Source organism: Balaenoptera physalus (assembly GCF_965194825.1).
Source record: "Balaenoptera physalus genome assembly, chromosome: 6".
NCBI lineage: Eukaryota > Metazoa > Chordata > Mammalia > Artiodactyla > Balaenopteridae > Balaenoptera > Balaenoptera physalus.
This window is the reverse complement of record NC_138885.1, coordinates 137,958,351-137,974,480: the sequence shown is the minus strand read 5'-3', so window position 1 is coordinate 137,974,480 and position 16,130 is coordinate 137,958,351. Positions and strand designations below refer to the sequence as shown.

The 16,130-nt window shown below is 58.2% G+C and overlaps 1 protein-coding gene across 1 annotated transcript; it reads left to right on the top strand.

Annotated features, from left to right (window-relative positions):
- Positions 1-1,446: 1,446 nt before the first annotated feature.
- LOC309662273 (aquaporin-12-like) lies at positions 1,447-4,240 on the top strand (the record flags this gene model as incomplete). The annotated part of the gene is made up of 4 exons (XM_082464729.1): positions 1,447-2,035; positions 2,106-2,305; positions 3,636-3,719; positions 4,178-4,240. The coding sequence occupies 4 exons, from the start codon at positions 1,447-1,449 to the stop codon at positions 4,238-4,240; spliced, it is 936 nt and encodes a 311-aa protein (XP_082320855.1).
- Positions 4,241-16,130: the final 11,890 nt, after the last annotated feature.

Sequence of the window (16,130 nt, the reverse complement as noted above, 5' to 3'; positions counted from 1 at the left end):
ACTGCCCTGGCCCGGCCCCCTCCTCCCGCTCCAGGACAGGCCTGGGAGAGGGGGCTCAGCCCAGCCCCCGGCCCCGGCCCCTGCCAGGTTCCCTCCACCCCCAGTGGCCTCCAGCCTCACTCAGCCTGTCCCCTCTGCTGGAATGACTGCTGCCTCAGGGCTGCCCAGCGGATCCAGTGCAGCCCACCCCCCCGAGTGTCTGCCCCTCCTCCTGCACGTCCTGGGGTCCCTGAGGAGCGTCCATGACCACGACCTCGGGCCTTGTGTTCTTGCAGCCCGGCCAGCGTCCAGCACCGAGTCACCAGCAGAGTCCCGGACTCCCGGTCCCTCCAACTTGAGGCCCAGCGACGTGTCTCCAGGAAGGGGGTGCATTGTGGGCGTGACTGGGGTGCAGGGAGGGGGTCACAGGGGATCCCCACTTGCCCTGGAACGAGTTCACCACATGCTGGGAGCTGGAGGCAGCCCCTGAACTTCCCAGCCACCTGTTTTGCTCAGGACTGACTCACTGCTCTCTTAGAAATGCATGTTACGTGCCCACCCTCCAGGCAGACAAATTAAGTATAAGGTGAAGTGGGCCCATTTCTGCAGGTTCAGCTTCCAAGGCGTCCAGAGCAGCCCTGCCGGGCGCCCACAGTTTCCCCACGCGGGGACTCCTGGCCCAGCATGCAGCTGCCTTCCCCGGGCGAACTGGTGGCAGCAGATCCACAGGGCAGGCGGTGCCGGGGACCTTCGCGCAGGAGGGGACACGGCGCAGGTGCAGGGAGCTGCCCGGCTGTGCCCGTGGAGCCAGGAGCCCGGTGGGGTGGGGGTCACAGAGCTCTGCCGGCTCCAACGGAGGCTTTGAGGAGTAGCGCAGGGTGGCCGAGGCGCGGGCCGCTGCTGGGGGAGTTCCTGGCCCACCTCCCGCAGGGCCGCAGAGGCGGGGCTGGCGGTGAGGGCACAGGTGGTGTGAGGGCACAGGCGCAGCGAGGGCACAGGTGTGAGGGCACAGGTGCGGCGAGGGCACAGGTGTGAGGGCACAGGTGCGGCGAGGGCACAGGTGCGGTGAGGGCACAGGTGCGGCGAGGGCACAGGTGTGAGGGCACAGGTGCGGCGAGGGCACAGGTGGTGTGAGGGCACAGGTGCGGCGAGGGCACAGGTGGTGTGAGGGCACAGGTGCGGCGAGGGCACAGGTGGTGTGAGGGCACAGGTGCGGCGAGGGCACAGGTGTGAGGGCACAGGTGCGGTGAGGGCACAGGTGTGAGGGCACAGTTGTGGTGAGGGCACAGGTGTGGTGAGGGCACAGGTGTGAGGGCACAGGTGTGGTGAGGGCACAGGTGTGCGGGCACAGGTGTGGCGCTCCCACAGCCCCCACCCCCCGCCCTTGGGGCCGGGCCGCCAGCCCCTGACACATCAGTCAGCTCAAGTCCCCTGCTGAGCCTGGGCCCTCCTGGAGCCTCCAGGCCGATGGCCAGTCTGAACACGTCCCTCTCCTTCTTCTTTTCCACCTTCGCCCTCTGCCAGGTGGCCAGGAGGGCGGCCAAGGCCCTGCTCCCCGGGAGCACCTACGCCTGCTTTGCCCGGGAGGTGGTGGGCGCCGCCCAGCTGGGGGCCTGCTGCCTGGAGATGCGGACGCTGGCGGATGTCGGCCCCTGGGGGGGGGGCTTCGGCCCCGACCTGCTGCTGACCCTGCTCTTCCTGCTCCTCCTGGTGCACGGGGCCGCCCTGGACAGGGCCTCAGCCGATCCCGCCGTGTCCCTGCAGGAGTTCCTCCTGGCCGAGGCCTCTCTGCCTGGCATGCTGCTGGACCTGGCAGCCCAGGCGCTGGGCATGCAGGCGGTCTGTGCCCTGACGCGGCTCTACTGGGCCTGGGAGCTCAGCGACATGCGCGTCCTGCAGACCCTCATGGACATGCACTGCGGCTCGGCCCTGCGCGCGCTGGTGGAGGGCTCCTGCGCCTTCCTCTTCCGTCTGACCCTCCTCCGCTGCCGGAACAGTCTTCCCGTCTACAGGGTGCTGGCCGTGGCCCTGCTGGTCACCATCATGGCCTACACGGGTGAGACCTGGCTGCCCGTCCCCCGGGGCCCGTGTGGCCACCCCGCACACTCGTGCCTGTGGACACGCAGGAGAGGGGCTGCTGGCCGAGGGGCCGCAGAGTCTGGGGGTGGCCATTTCCTGGGCACCTGGTGGGGATGGCGGCCAGATGGGCTGGACACAGTGTGTTGGGCTGGGACCCCGGCCCCTATCAGGGCTGTCCTTCCTAGCTGGGTCTGTCTACACCCCCCAGCTGTCCCTGTTCATCCCTGAAGGCCTACACCTGAGGCAGGTAGGGCGGCTGGTGCAGCTTCTTCAGGGCCCAGGCTCTGGTCTGGAAGCCCCTGCACCCTCGGTCACCCCTCCTAGAGCACTCAGGGCTGCCGTTTCTTCCTCAGTCCCCTCCCCCCTCCCTCTGGGCCCCATGTGTCACCCGAGAGGCAGCCCCCCACCCCTCCCATCCCCCCTCCCATCCTCCCATCCCCCTCCCTTGTCTGGGTCCGTCCCCCGACCCAGGACGAGCCTCCTGACCAAGCTCTCATGGGGCCCCTCAGCCCCTGTGGAAGCCGCCCAAGGCTCTCCCCAAGGCCCAGGCCCTGCTCTGGCCCTGCCCAGGGGAGGTCCCTGATCGCCGGCCGTGGTCACCTGGCCTGGGTCTGAGGGACACTGGTGCTTCTCCACGTGACCCCTCTCGGTCCCCTCCACCCCTCTCTCCTGTTGCTTCTTCGTTAGGCCAAGTCTCTCTCCACGGTCTCTCTGTCTCTTTGTCTCCCCTTCTCACTGTCTCTGTCTCTCCATCTCTGTGTCTCTCTCTCTCTCGCTCTCTTTCTCTCAGAGATGACCTCCTGCAGCTGCGGGGTATGGAGAAAAGGGCTGGGGAAGAAGAGTCCATCCAGGGGTGAGAGGTCAGGACGGGTGTTGGATGTCCCTGGAGACATGGGGTCAGGGACCAGCCTTCTCCTGCGGCTCCTGGGTGAGGGCCCCCGGTGACTCCCAGAAGCGGGGGGCACCCCCTCAACTCACCCTGCCGTGGGTGCCCTTCCTTCGCTGTACCTGTGCCGGGGCAGAGGAGCAGCAAAGGCCCATTAGCAGTGTGGCCGCAGGGCTAGGTAACGGTGCTGTCCTCAGCCACCAGATCCCAGGGATCCGGCCCCAGGGAGTCTGAGGCCCCGGGTGGAGGTCACACCCTCCCCTGCCTCTGGTCGCAGCCCCTTGTCTCCACTGAGCTCTCCACAACCTCATCAGATGGGAGTCGGGGTCCAGCGGAACCCTGGGAGCTTCCTCCCACTTCTGTCTACACGGGGTGAGCACGCAGGGAGCCTGGCCTCGGCTTCCTGGCGGAAGGGAAACAAGCGAGGGGGGCTCCTAGGCCGTTGTTACTGTGTGTAACTTCCGCTCTGGGTGCACCTAGTCCTAGGAAATGTACAAAAAAGGCCGTGCCCCCTCCTCCGCCCGGATCCCCTCCTCCAGGCCGCGTCTTCCCTTTCAGCTGAGTGTTTCGGGTTTACTGGGCCGCACGGGGATTTCTCAGTTTAGGCCTCACCTTGGGGAGGGCGCAGATCCGCTGGGTGAGACCAGCGGCAAGGCTCCACTCCGCTCTGACCCTGTCAACACCGGCCCAGAGGAGCCCGGAGGCCTTGCTCAGTGTTCTACGTATGTTTCCTGACTCCAACACCAGTGTCGCCTTTGTCAATGTCGCCCAAGAGGTATGGACAACTGGGAGTTCCCCCGACAGCTCCATCCTTCCTCGGGGGATGCCCTGGTCGCGTCCTCCGCTCCCTCCGCTGGATGGGGTGGGGCACGTCTCCCCCAGAGTCCTGAGACGGGGTCCTGGCAGGGAAATTTGAAATAAGACGTCTTGGCTCCGAGCCCACATGATTGCCGGTTGGGCGGGGATGGAACTCTCCTGGCCTTGCCTCAGCCCCGGGCACCACAGCAAAGCACCCACAGCGAGAGGCTCGAGACCGCTGGTCACGTGCTCACCCAGCTCCCCAGCTGAGCAGCAGAAATCGGGGTGGGGGCCATGCTGTGTCTGAGGCTGAGGACGTCCCTCCCTGACTCCCTGGCTCTGTGCTCCCCGTGCTCCCGGGCGCCCCTGGGCTTGTGGCCGCATCGCTCCCGTCTCTGCCCGTCCTCACTGTGTCTCCGCCTCTCCTCCTCCTAGAAGGACACCAGTCACACTGGCTCGGGGTCCACTCTACTCCAGCGTGACCTCAACTTCATTTAACTACTTACACCTGCCGAGATCCTATTTCAAACAAAGTCACACCACGAGGTTCCGGGAATGGCCTGAATCCGGGGGAACACCATTCAGGTCCGTCCCGCCTCTAACTCCAGAGCTGCCATGGCGACGTCGAAGCCGTCAGGATCCCCTCGGGAGCCGCCTGGGGAGGAGGCTGGGGGCGAGCGCCCGTGGGCACGCGCCCGCTTTTGGTCCCCACGGCCTCTCTCGACCGTGATGAGGGCCCAGGCGGGCGTCCAGGGTCCTGGGACCCAGCACTTCTCCCGCAGACTTGCAGTTCTTCCTCCCAGCTTGGTGCCAGGTGAACCCCACCTCCAGGGGGCCTGGGCTGCCACCTGCTGGAACTCTGGGGCACCCACTGGAACACTCTGGGCGGCTCCCCGGCTTTCTGCATCGTGCTGGAGGAGGCTGCCCCCTGATTCCGTTAGCATTTGTTTCGCCTTGTTTTCTGCTCCCCTCGCCCCATCCTGGCGGGCTGACACCGTTTCCAAAACCTCTTTCAGTCTTTTTAGAGCCGTTTCAGGAAACAACAAAACAGGGCCTTGTGCTCCATTTTCCATCTTTATCCAGAAGTTCAGTGAGAACTTGCCCCGACGACTCGGAGGCTTGGAGGCAGCGCCCGTGGTGGTCACGGGCGGGAAGTCGGGGCTTCCCCTGTGCTGGCTGACGCCGGGCAAGCACTTCACCTCTCTGGGCCTGTCCCTCCTCTGTAGCGGGGGTGGGTGGTACCAGCACCCACCTGAGGGTTAAAAGAGGTGCAGCAAGAGGGGCTGGGCACCTGTGGGTACAGGGGCCATTCTCCAGAGCCACGGTGTCCGCGGAGCGATGGCCCCTCGCTTGGAGCACCAGGACCCGAGGTGGGGCACCCGCACATCTGTCCCCGCAGAAAGTCCCTGCAGCCTCTGCACAAACCCTTCCAGGACAGAAACCGCTGCTGCCTGGGCAGTAAATTGTATCAGGAAATTAGTTCAAGAAAAGCAAATATGTGGGCAGCACGATAAAGCATATCAGCAAGTTATTAGAATTATTCCAGGAGTTTAGAATCTCTATTTTGAAAAATGTTAACATTGCAAACCAAAATCCACAGGCTTGGAAACAAAAATTAAATTTAAGGAACCTGGCGTTAGACAGAAAAGAGCACAATTTCCACGTGAAGCGTTGATGAACCAATTACTAACATGCACGACAACTTAATAATTAATTTTTCGATATCATTGAAGATACAGTGATAAAATGCACAAAGAGGTGTTTGCAATTACACACAAATTATGAGTCAGTTTCTTATATGACCTCCACAAGCTACAGGAAATATGAAAATGGCACTGTATAGATTTACATTTAAATTCAAACTGTCACAAAACTGATTTGTATGAAGAGTTAAATCTTTTTAGAAAACTTGCTCTGAAAGAATCATCAGCTCTAAATGTCCTAAAATTTACATTTCAAAATGATTAGAAAGTATCCCAATGCTCTCACAGCCTATTCATACTCTGAACGGTCCGAGCAACAATTTCATCAGCAGAAAGATCCTTCTCAAAGTTAAAAATTGTCAAAAATGATTGCAATCCTGTATTTGCCCAGAGTGACGGATACTGCTTTCAGTTAGATTAACTGAAAATGAAGTTGCTGAATGTATAAATTTTGATTACCTAATTAAGGAATTTGCAGAAAAGGGAGACAGGAAAATCGGACGAGGGATCAAAATCTCTCATTGATAAACTATTGTTTATTGTGTGATATAAAAGTCACACCATGTTTTTCACACTAAGTTTACATTGTAAAACAATAAAACAGCCAGTGACTTTACCAGCAAAATGGGTTTATTTAGGAGCCGCAAATAATTGCAGTTCGGGACACGCAACCATATGCGAGTCTGGTAAAGCTATGGGGAGGAAACTCTTCCATAGAGGAGAAGCGGGTTTGGGAGGGGCTGTTATAGGCAAAAAGTCCATTGGACCAAGCAGGACTCAAGAGCGGTTCTTGGAGAAACAGAACCATTCGAAACAAAGGGACTCCACACGGTACACAGAGGAATATTTTGAATATTTTTGCTGAGCTCTAAGCATTTCAGAAAAAAAGAGTCACGTCTCCCAGGCTTTAGAGACTGGCTTTGTATGGGCTAAGGTCTTCCCCAATCAGCCTGGCTAGATTTCCAAGGGGCCCCTGAAACCGGTTTTAGGAGATGCAACCTTTCTGGGCTTGTGCGTGTGATTTCCAAATTAGAGTGATCTCCTGGGTCTTTTTTTTCCCCCCATAATCTCGTGCTCCCCGTGGTGTGTGTCTGTGACGCTGCGGGCTCTCTGGGGCTGGCAAGCCTCCCCGCCCTCAGCTGCTCTCCGGAAAGCCTGTCACCTCTGAAGTCCTCCTGCCAAGCCCGTGTGAGCCAAATCGAACAGAGCCTCTAACCCAATTTTAATTCACTGGAAGTGCAGGAACGGAGGGAGCGGAGTACAGCACCCACCTCCGGGAAGGGGTGGGGTGCAGCCAGGGCGTGGGCTGTTCTACAGGAACCCTGACCTGGACTCCGAAACGCCAGAGTCACGGAAGAGGCAAAGTGAACAAGCCCGGGGGGTGCGGCCACGCACTCACACACACGTGCTTACACACGCGGTTCAGGGCGGAGCCCCCAGAAGGCCCCTCCAGCAGCCGGCCTGCCCGCGGCGTTCGTCGGGGTCTGGGCCCCAGGCTCGCCTGGCCATTGGCAGCACCTGTGCTAACCTGCGCTAAGTGGCCTGGACGCCTGCTTCTGTGGTGGAGGGCACGCACCGGTCATCGTCCTGACGGGTGCTGGTTAAGCCCCTACGCTGTCCCCGTGCTGGCCACTTAAGGAACGAGCGCCGCTAACCTGCTCCAAGGGCCTTTCCTTGGTCCCCTGGCTGCGCCCTCACAGCCCCTGTGCCGGGGGGGTGGGAGAGGCTGGTCTGACCGTGCGGTGCCCATCGCAGCCCACGGGCCCTCCAGGGAGGAGGCGCGACGGGAAAGAGGTCAGTGGGAGGCCAGAGAGTCCGGTGCGCAGCTGAAGGAGGCCTTGGGGCTGCCCTGCTTCTCTGGGGGGAGCCCCCCAGGTGTGGGCTGCTCAGGGCCTGCTGCGGTAGATATAGGAATCAGGGGAGCCCGCTGTGGGCAGTGGGCGTTAACCGTAACCTGGCTACAGGGCGAGAGGGGCTGCCCTCTGCTGAGGCCTCCAGGCACAGCCCAGGAGCTTTCTCTGCACCCCTACTCCTCCTAGACCCTCCAGCCCCTGATGGTCTAAACTGCCCATTTTGAAGGCAGGAAGTGACCAGGGTAGTGGCGGGAGGGGCGCTGGGGGGTGCACTCCAGGGGCTGCTCTACTGGACCTGCAGGGAGGGCCGGGCTGCCCTGTAACACCTCTGGCTTCCTGGGCTCCAGACACCAGGCTCCGGAAAGAGCTCCCCATCTCTGGCCCGCTGCCCCTCCCTCCCCCCAGCACACTCCCACCCATCCCGGCTGGGTGGGGTGTGGGAGCCCGGCTGCGGCGAGGGAGGGGTCTTTTGGAGAGGAGTCCCGTGCCTGCAGAGAGGGCCCAAAAGCACCCCTCCAGCTCCCAGAGCTTGATTTCTAAACCCATCCTCCGGTCAAAGGAACCAGCACTTCCTGGAGAAATGGCTGCTTCTAGGGCTGGGGCTGGAAATACACAAGGTAAGCCTGGAGCATCTTGTAGCGCCAGGAAGGTAGGAAACCCCCCCAAACACCCACACTGGTGGGAGTATGTCAAAGGGACAAGGACCCAACTGAAAAGGTTCCCCAGTGGCCAAGACTGGAACAATCTGGGCAACAACAACAACAAAAAACTACTCACAGACTTAGAAACTTACGGTTACCAAAGGGGAAAGGTGGGGGAGAGATAAATTAGGAGTTTGGGATTAACATATACACACTCCTATAATATAAAATAGATAATCAACAAGGACCTGCTGTATATCACAGGGAACGCTACTCAATATTCTGTAATAATCTAAATGGGAAAAGTATCTGAGAAAGAATAGATACGTGTATATGTATAACTGAATCACTTTGCTGTACACCTGAAACTAACACAACATTGTAAATCAACTATACTCAATATAAAATAAAACTTTAAAAAACAACAAAAAAAAACTGAGTCAATAACCCAAAGTATAAAATAAATATCCACGAATCCATCCATGCTGATAAAAATAAATGATCGCATAAATAAATTAATGAGGTAGAAGAAACTCCTGTGTGGAAGAATTACAAACAGTTGATGCAGATACTCTGCTCTCAAGGAGGGGAGCCTATCTCCCACTCCTTAGGTGTGGGCTGCGCTTAGTGACTGCCTTCCAAAGATGACATGATGGAAAGAGGGGAGAAAGAGCAACTTTCCAGTGGAGACACCTGACGTGCACCACCTGAGGCAGGTGACCACGGTCAACATCCACAATGAACTATCACGCTGATAGTACGTACACAGATATGACGAGAAGAAAATAGCACTTTACCTCTGTGTCTTCCTCCCCAAGCCCACAATCCCAGTCTAATAGTGAAAAAAGGCCAGATAAATTCTAATAGAGGGACATCCTACAAAATATGTGCCCAGTACTCCTCAAAATACGTGCCCAGGTCATCAAAAACAAGGAAAGTCTAAGAAACTGTCACAGCCAAGGAGAGCCCAGGAGTTAGGACAGTTAGATGTAACGTGACATCCTGGATGGGATTCTGGGACATGAAAAGTACATTAGGTAAAACTACACTATAGGAATGAACTATGGACAGTAGTCAATAACAACAGTCGATATTGGTTCGTTGACTGTACCAAATGAACCACACAAATGTAAGATGCTAATAATGGGGAAGTGAGTACAGGGCACATGGGAACTATTTATATGATCTTCTCAACTTGTCTACAAATCTAAAACTATTCTAAAAATAAATTCTACAGAAGAAAGACAAAAACAGAAGGAACGAACAGTAAATAAAAAATGAAATGGCAGAACAAAGCCCTATCATGTCAATATCCACATGAAATGTAAATGGATCAAATATGCCAATTGAAAGAGCCTGGCAGAATGGACATGAAAACACTAGTCCACGTTGCCTTTCACAAGCTGACTTCAACCATCATCAGACAGGGAGGCTGAAAGTAAAAGGATGGAGAAAGATACGCCATGCAAACATGAACTAAAGTCAAGTCAGAGTGGCTATGTTCATATCAGATATAGACTGCAGAGCAAAGAGAATTACCAGGGACAGAGAGAGATATTACACATTGATAAGAGGGGTTAAATGCACTAAGAAGACAAGGCAATCGTTAATGTATGTGCACCAAACCGCACAGTCGCACTAGAATCCTTCCCCGTTTCTACAAGTCTTTCTAGACTTGTATAGTTGGACGAGCTTCTCCCTCACCCCCTTTCCCTGGACCCCCCAGGAAAACAGAGGAAGCGCTCTGGGAGGAGCTGCCCGTGGCCCCTTGTGTTGAGGGTGAGCACACACCGGCCCTTTGTGCCACATCTCCCCACCGCTTAGACAGCCAGTGTTTCAATCGCCTGCTCCAGTTCTCCGTCAGACCATTACTCTGAAGATGAAAGTGTCTTCTCTGGTCTGAAGAAACGGAACTCGACCATACAAACTGGTGCAAACCCTGCTGTTCCAGTTACTTGCTGGCCCTCTGAGCGCTTGCATCTACCACTGGGCCCGCAAAGCCCAGGGCACGGTCAGCATCTGCTCCTAGTGGGACCCATTTGTGGCCACCTGGGGCCATGGGGCATCAATCTGACTTGTCAGCCCTGTGGGAGCCACTGCCAGCCGGGAATGTACCCCCAGCCGTCTGCAGTCTCAGTCTCTCTCGCTGATGGACACACAGCCTTTGTTGGCACTCTGTGCCTCAGCGGGTGCAGGAGGACCCTGTAGAGAGTCAGCCCATCTCTGCAGGGCTGCAGTGCCCACATGTGCACTCATTTCATGGGTCCCTGTGGCCACCTTAGGCAAGAGCACCGGGATAGCCATTTGCCAATTCCAATCACCTCTGATCCTGGAAGGGGGTTCTTCTGTTGGGTATCGAAATGTCCTAGTTTAATGCACCCCTTAAATTTCCATAGTAATTTGCATGGGACCATCTCCTTAACAGATCAGTTTTCTGTTGACCATCTACCTGATCGTATGGCCAGGCCACTGGCCACCACCCACGAGTCAGTAAAAACTCAAACGCAGAGGCAAACAGCATGCAATTCAGCCCATTGAGCTGATTCGTTTTTACCTTCTTTGATCAGATGGTGACCATCCAAGCAGGATGCTGCCCATTCCCCTTGGAACTGCCGTCCGAAAACCGGGCAGCCCTCTGTTGGTCCGTTGAGAGCTGCTTATCGGGCACCGTCCATGCGGTAGTGGCGTCTGGCGGCTCCTCAGGGGTTCCAGAGTCAGTGCAAGGGGGAAAGAGGCTCCCTGATCGTGGATATTCCTCTGGGAGCATGCACCTGTATAAATAAGTAAATAAAATTTCCATCTTATTCTGGAGCTCTTCCGGTCACTGACCTCCCCACTGGCGGTTTCTTTGGCATCACTTAGGATGTTTCAGAATTACTTTATGTCCCTGGGTAAGAGGAGTGGTCTCAATCAAAGCCCAATAGCTGACCAATCATCTCAGACGGAAATGTTCCGGTCCAGCATCCCAGTGGTCCCCGCTGGGTGGCGCTCACTGACTTTTACTCTAAGGCCCAGTCTGTGCTCCACATGGGGCAATAGTTCTTTTGCCTTATAGTTCAATTTGTCCTTACTGCGCTCCAGCTTCTACCGGACATGATGAAGATGGTAATCCCCTTTCGTCCATCAGGCGCCCTATACTATTTCATATTAATAACCTCTGTGGGCTGGACAATCTCACTGACCCGCATTTAGAACTCCCAATCAGTGTTGGCTGAAGGGTGGGTTTACACGCCTCCTGTTTTACAGGATTAGGTAGGGGATGCCGTCCCCAGTCAGACACAGTACGTATCCCCAGAATACGTCCTGCTACAGCAGATGCAAACACCTCCCCTGCAGTCTGTTCAAGCATTTCAATTTTCATCCAAAGTTTCACCTCAATCTCATCAACTCTTGCATTCCTTTCTCCTCCTAAGATCTAACGTTCGCTTCTATTGGGACTTCACCCACAGGTTTTGGAAACACAGGGCATGGGCTCTAGGTCAAGGGGTCCCAGAAATGAGTCACCTCCGAGTTGCCCCCACCTTCCCACGAGCTTCTGAAGATCTAGAACCAATAGAGATGCTTTTCCCCACTAAAATCATTTTTATTTTCCCTTAGAAGGTGAGGGCTTCCAAGTTATTCCATTTGTGGTAAGTGTAATTACAGTATCTTGTTGTCGCAAACAGGGTAATCAAATAATCCAGTACCACAGCAAGAATTTTGTTTTGTCTTCTAAAATAATTTTGATGTTTTTCTCTTTCAGTTTTAATGCTATCATCTAAGTGATCAAACAACATCTCACATGGGGACCTGATAGAATTATAATTCTTAGGATAGAGTTTTATAAATGTACCTGTTATAAATGTGAATCTTATCAGTCCCCCACTGCAGTGAGTAATAAAACAGATGCTGATTGCTGACGGAGCCTTCCTGGTGATCTTTGGCTCTGGCCTTTATGCAGGTGACCGTTTTATCAAAGGTATCGCCGCTAAATATCATGGGTGGCCATTTATCCCGACCCTCTAACGGCTTCCCCACTTCCAGGCCTCAAAGCCGACACCCCGAAACTCAAGCTTTGCCTGGGGTTCTCCAGGCCCACAACCTTCCCCGAGTCTGATGCAGAGCTGCCTTGGCATCTTGACAGGAAGATAGTGACCATTTGTGGCAATATTACATACAAACAGGGGGACCAAGGCCTGCAGTGCCTGGACCCACAGGGGCCTTGCGGCAAGTCCAGGGGATGAGATGGGAGGAGCGTTGAAAACCGCTTCTCGGAGTTGCTCACAGGGACAGTGCAGGCGGACGTGCCCTTCCCTGTCCTCTGCTCAGGTGGTGGTTTGGGGGAGTCCTTGGGATCCCACGTCTGAAAAGGGGTGCCTGAGGGAGGCCACCCTGACCCCCGTCATTCCCAGCCAGGGAACCGCTCCCAGGAGTCCTGGCCAGCCCCTGCAGATGGGGATATGGCTCAGGTTCCCAGGGAGCCCTGCCAGGGATGGGCCCCCTCCTCAGCCCCTGGGCCCCCTGTGGTCTCCAGGGCTGGGGACCTGGGCTGGGAACTAAGGCCAGACTCCGAGGGTTCGGGTGTAAGTTCAATACTTGGACGTGCCTGGGTCTCACCTGTACTCATGTCCTCAGCCCCACAAATGTTAGAGGTGAGCCTGGATCCAAGGATCCCAGGATACAGGCGAGAACACTGAGGCTGGTAAGGAAGCCCCGCGAATCGGCACTCAGGCAGCCGGGCTGCGGGACCTCGCTCTGGACTGCGGGACCTCGGGCTACCCTAAAGGCAGGTCAGAGCCTGCCGGCCTGGCACACTGGGCTCCCAGCTGAGGCCAACAGGGCAAAGGCGGGAGGGCTCCGGAGGCTGTGGCAGGCTGGGGACAGGGCAGCTGGGGTGGAAAATTGGGAGGTGGTGGCAAAGGCGGGGGCAATGGGTGCTCTCGCGCGCGTGCTGGCCGCGATGCAGGGAGGGGGGAGCGCGGGGGCCCAGGTCTCAGTTTTGTTTCTCTCGGGTGGCACATCTCACTAACAAAGTGCTTCTCATCTAGGGGGGCTTGGAAGTTCCTAACAGACACCAGCACTTTGTGATACTATGCGCCAGGCAAACTCTAGGTGATTACCTAAGTCAAATCACTTGCCCCTTGCTATGGTCACAATGTCTGTGTGTCCCCAAAATTCCTATGTTGGAATCCTAACGCCGGATGGGATGGTACTGGGTGGGACCTTCGGGAGCTGATTAGGTCACGACAGTGGAGCGCTCAGGGACGGGATTAGCGCCCTTCTGAAAAAGATGCCGGGGATCTCCCGCATCCCTTCCATCATGTGAGGACCCAGCAGAAGACGGTGGTCTGGGAACCAGGAGCCGGCCCCACCAGCACCCGGACCCAGTGGGTGGGTACTGATGTCGGGCTCCGTTTATAAACCACCCAGCCTGTGGTTCCGTTACAGCGCCCCACCCGCCTCGGCAGACTGGTACAGTCCTACAGGAAGGAGTCAGGGCCGAGGGACAGCGGCAGGCAGGACAAACCCATGACCCGAGCTGCCTGTGTGCCCCCGGCTGGGTCTCTGTTGAGCATGCTATCCTCACTCTGTTGATCTGGGTCGCAGTGCAGAATTCACATCCCCTTCGTAAATTAACTTTAACCAAACCTTAACCAGAGCTGGACACAGCTGCGTAGTGAGAGGCAGGTGAGGGGGGAGGCAAAGCCCCGGCCCTCCTCCCCCTCCCCACCAGCGCCGGGAGCCGCCCCAGGGCTCTTTTCCTGGAGCCTGAACCGTCTTTGGGGAGGGAAGAGGGGTTGCACCAGAGGCCCCCAGCCCCACAGGGCGCGGAACCTCCTAGGAAAGGAGGGGAGTTGGCGGGGCGGGGCGCTAAGGGGCGGGGCCCTGGGCATGGGCCGGGCCTGGCGCCGAGGGGCGGAACCTGGACGGGCGGGGACGTGGGCGGCTCCGGTGGCCTGGCCCCGCCCCTCCTCGCCGAAGCTCCGCCCCCGCCTGCCAGGGCTGTCCTGTCCAGCCTCTCCCTGCCCCGTGCGGGGCGCCGGGCTGGGACCAGCAAGTTGAGCATCGCGAAGGACAGCGATTCCGGCCTCCAGTCCAGTGTGTGAGGCGCAAAGACTGCAGAACCGGTACCTGCAGGGGTGGGGGTGGGGTCCGGGGTGTCCTTGAGAAGAGACGGAACCTAGCGTGACCCCTTGGGCAATCCCTCCTGGTCACGGAGGGTCACTCCGCTGCCTCTGCCTGCTCCCTGCTTCCTTCTGGCCCTCACACCCCTCCGCACTGGAACCAGGACACCGCGACTCCTGGAGGCCCCCTTTCTTCCTCCTCAGCCACGCCCCTCTAGAGTGTCCCACTGAGTCCCGTGTTGCCCCTCATCACGGTTGGAGCCCTCATCCTGGCCAACATCTGCCCTTGCCACCCTGGCCCTGGCCATCCCTCCCTTGGACCCCCCAGAGCAGCACGAGGAGAGGCCAGCACGAAGAGTGCCTCCCGGCTCCTCTGACACAAACCCTCCCACACCTTCAGAACACCCATGAGCCCTGCATCCCCCTGCAAGGCCCCATGATCCTATCTGGCCCACTTCCCAGCTTCTCTCCTCCCCGCTCCCTCCATGTGAGGCCTCGGAACGCAGCCCTTGAGGCTCCAGGGTGCACGTTTGGGGTCCAGTGCCTGTCACGGGGCTGGTTTTATCTCTACTTGCTGATGAATAAGTCAACTCAGGTCTGGCCCTCTGGGGGTCACTCGCAGCTCAGGGTTGTATTCCAAGGCGCTGCCTCTTCACGATGACACGGCGGTGCCCCCTTCACGAACCCCCTCCCCGCCCACTGGTGGTCAGGATTGGACCCCGTGGGGCGGACTTCATGCCCTGCAGTTTCCAGAGCGGGGGATGCCGGGCCAGGGCCACACCTCCTTCTGCCGGCCAGCTGCCACTCTGGCCAGCCCGGAGCCCCGAGAGGAGACGGGGGCAGGGGCTGTGGCCGTGATCTTGGCACCCCGAGAAGCTCTGCACTTGAGCCGAGGACAGGACAGCTGCTCTTGACCTCCTCGGCACTGGAGCAGCGGCCAAGAGCACTGATGCCGCCCCCGGCCTTGGCCACATGAACAGCCTCTTTGAGGAGCCCGCTGACGGGCCACCTGAAGCGTCCCTGTGCCTGGGCCCAGGGCAGCGTGCCCAGGGGCCAGCGGTCCCCCCCTCACCAGGGCAAGGGCGGGAGGCGCAGGTGAGCAGCTGCCGGCGGTCAGCGCGGCCGGGGCAGCCAGGTGAGCCTGGACCTCCTGGCGGCGGAAGACCCCGGGGCCAGGCCATGGGTGGGGCACCTGCATGGGCGGAGGGGGGTTTACCAGCAGGCCACGCTGACCAGGTGCAGGGCCCTGCTGCTTTGTTTCAGTGCCAAGAAGTCTGTCTCCCTCAGGCTGAGGCTGGTGGCCAGGCAGGAAAGCAGGTCTGGCCTGGGACACTGCCCTGCCTGCGGCCTGTCCGCCCTCATTCTGCATGAACACATCTCCCTGTGTGTCTGGGGAGGCCAGCGAGGGGCCTGGGTCTCCCGATCCTTCTGCTGGTCACCTGGTCACCTGAGGTTGTCAGGAGAACCCACCGCTACTGCCCCGGCCCCAGTTTGGGGGTTCCGGGCTCTAGCACGAGTCCTCAGGATGGTCGCCTTCCTGGGCTTCTTAGCGCAGGTGTTTGTGCTGATCCAGTCATTTAACTCCAAGCCAGGCCCTCTGGCCCCAGTGGAGTGGACACACCCTGAGATCCTCGACGATCTGGGCGTAGCAGGGTCCCCCGGAGCTTCCCCTCAGGCCGCGCGGAAATGACACACCTGCTCCTGTAGGTGCTGACCTAGGAGACACTCTGCAGGACCTCGCACGGGGCGTCCTCCCGGCCCTGGGGAAAGGATCCGTCCAGCTCAGTAGCAGCGGGCGGTCACCACCACCTGGTTGACCACTTGATGCGGGTCTCTGCCCACCTACGCCGGCAGTGGCAGAACACACAGCACGCCGGCCCGCTGAGGGCAGACCCAGCGCCGTGAGGAGGCAGACGGAGACACTGGTCACCACCTGGACAGGACACTCCTGCCCGTACCGCAGCCACTGGAGTCGTTCCCGGGGACAGCGGCCACAGACACCGAGGCCAGCGGCCTGGGAGGGGGCGGGAAGATGGTGGGAGCTTTAGCGGTCTCAGGGCCAGGACTGCCCCGGCTGGGTTCAGCTT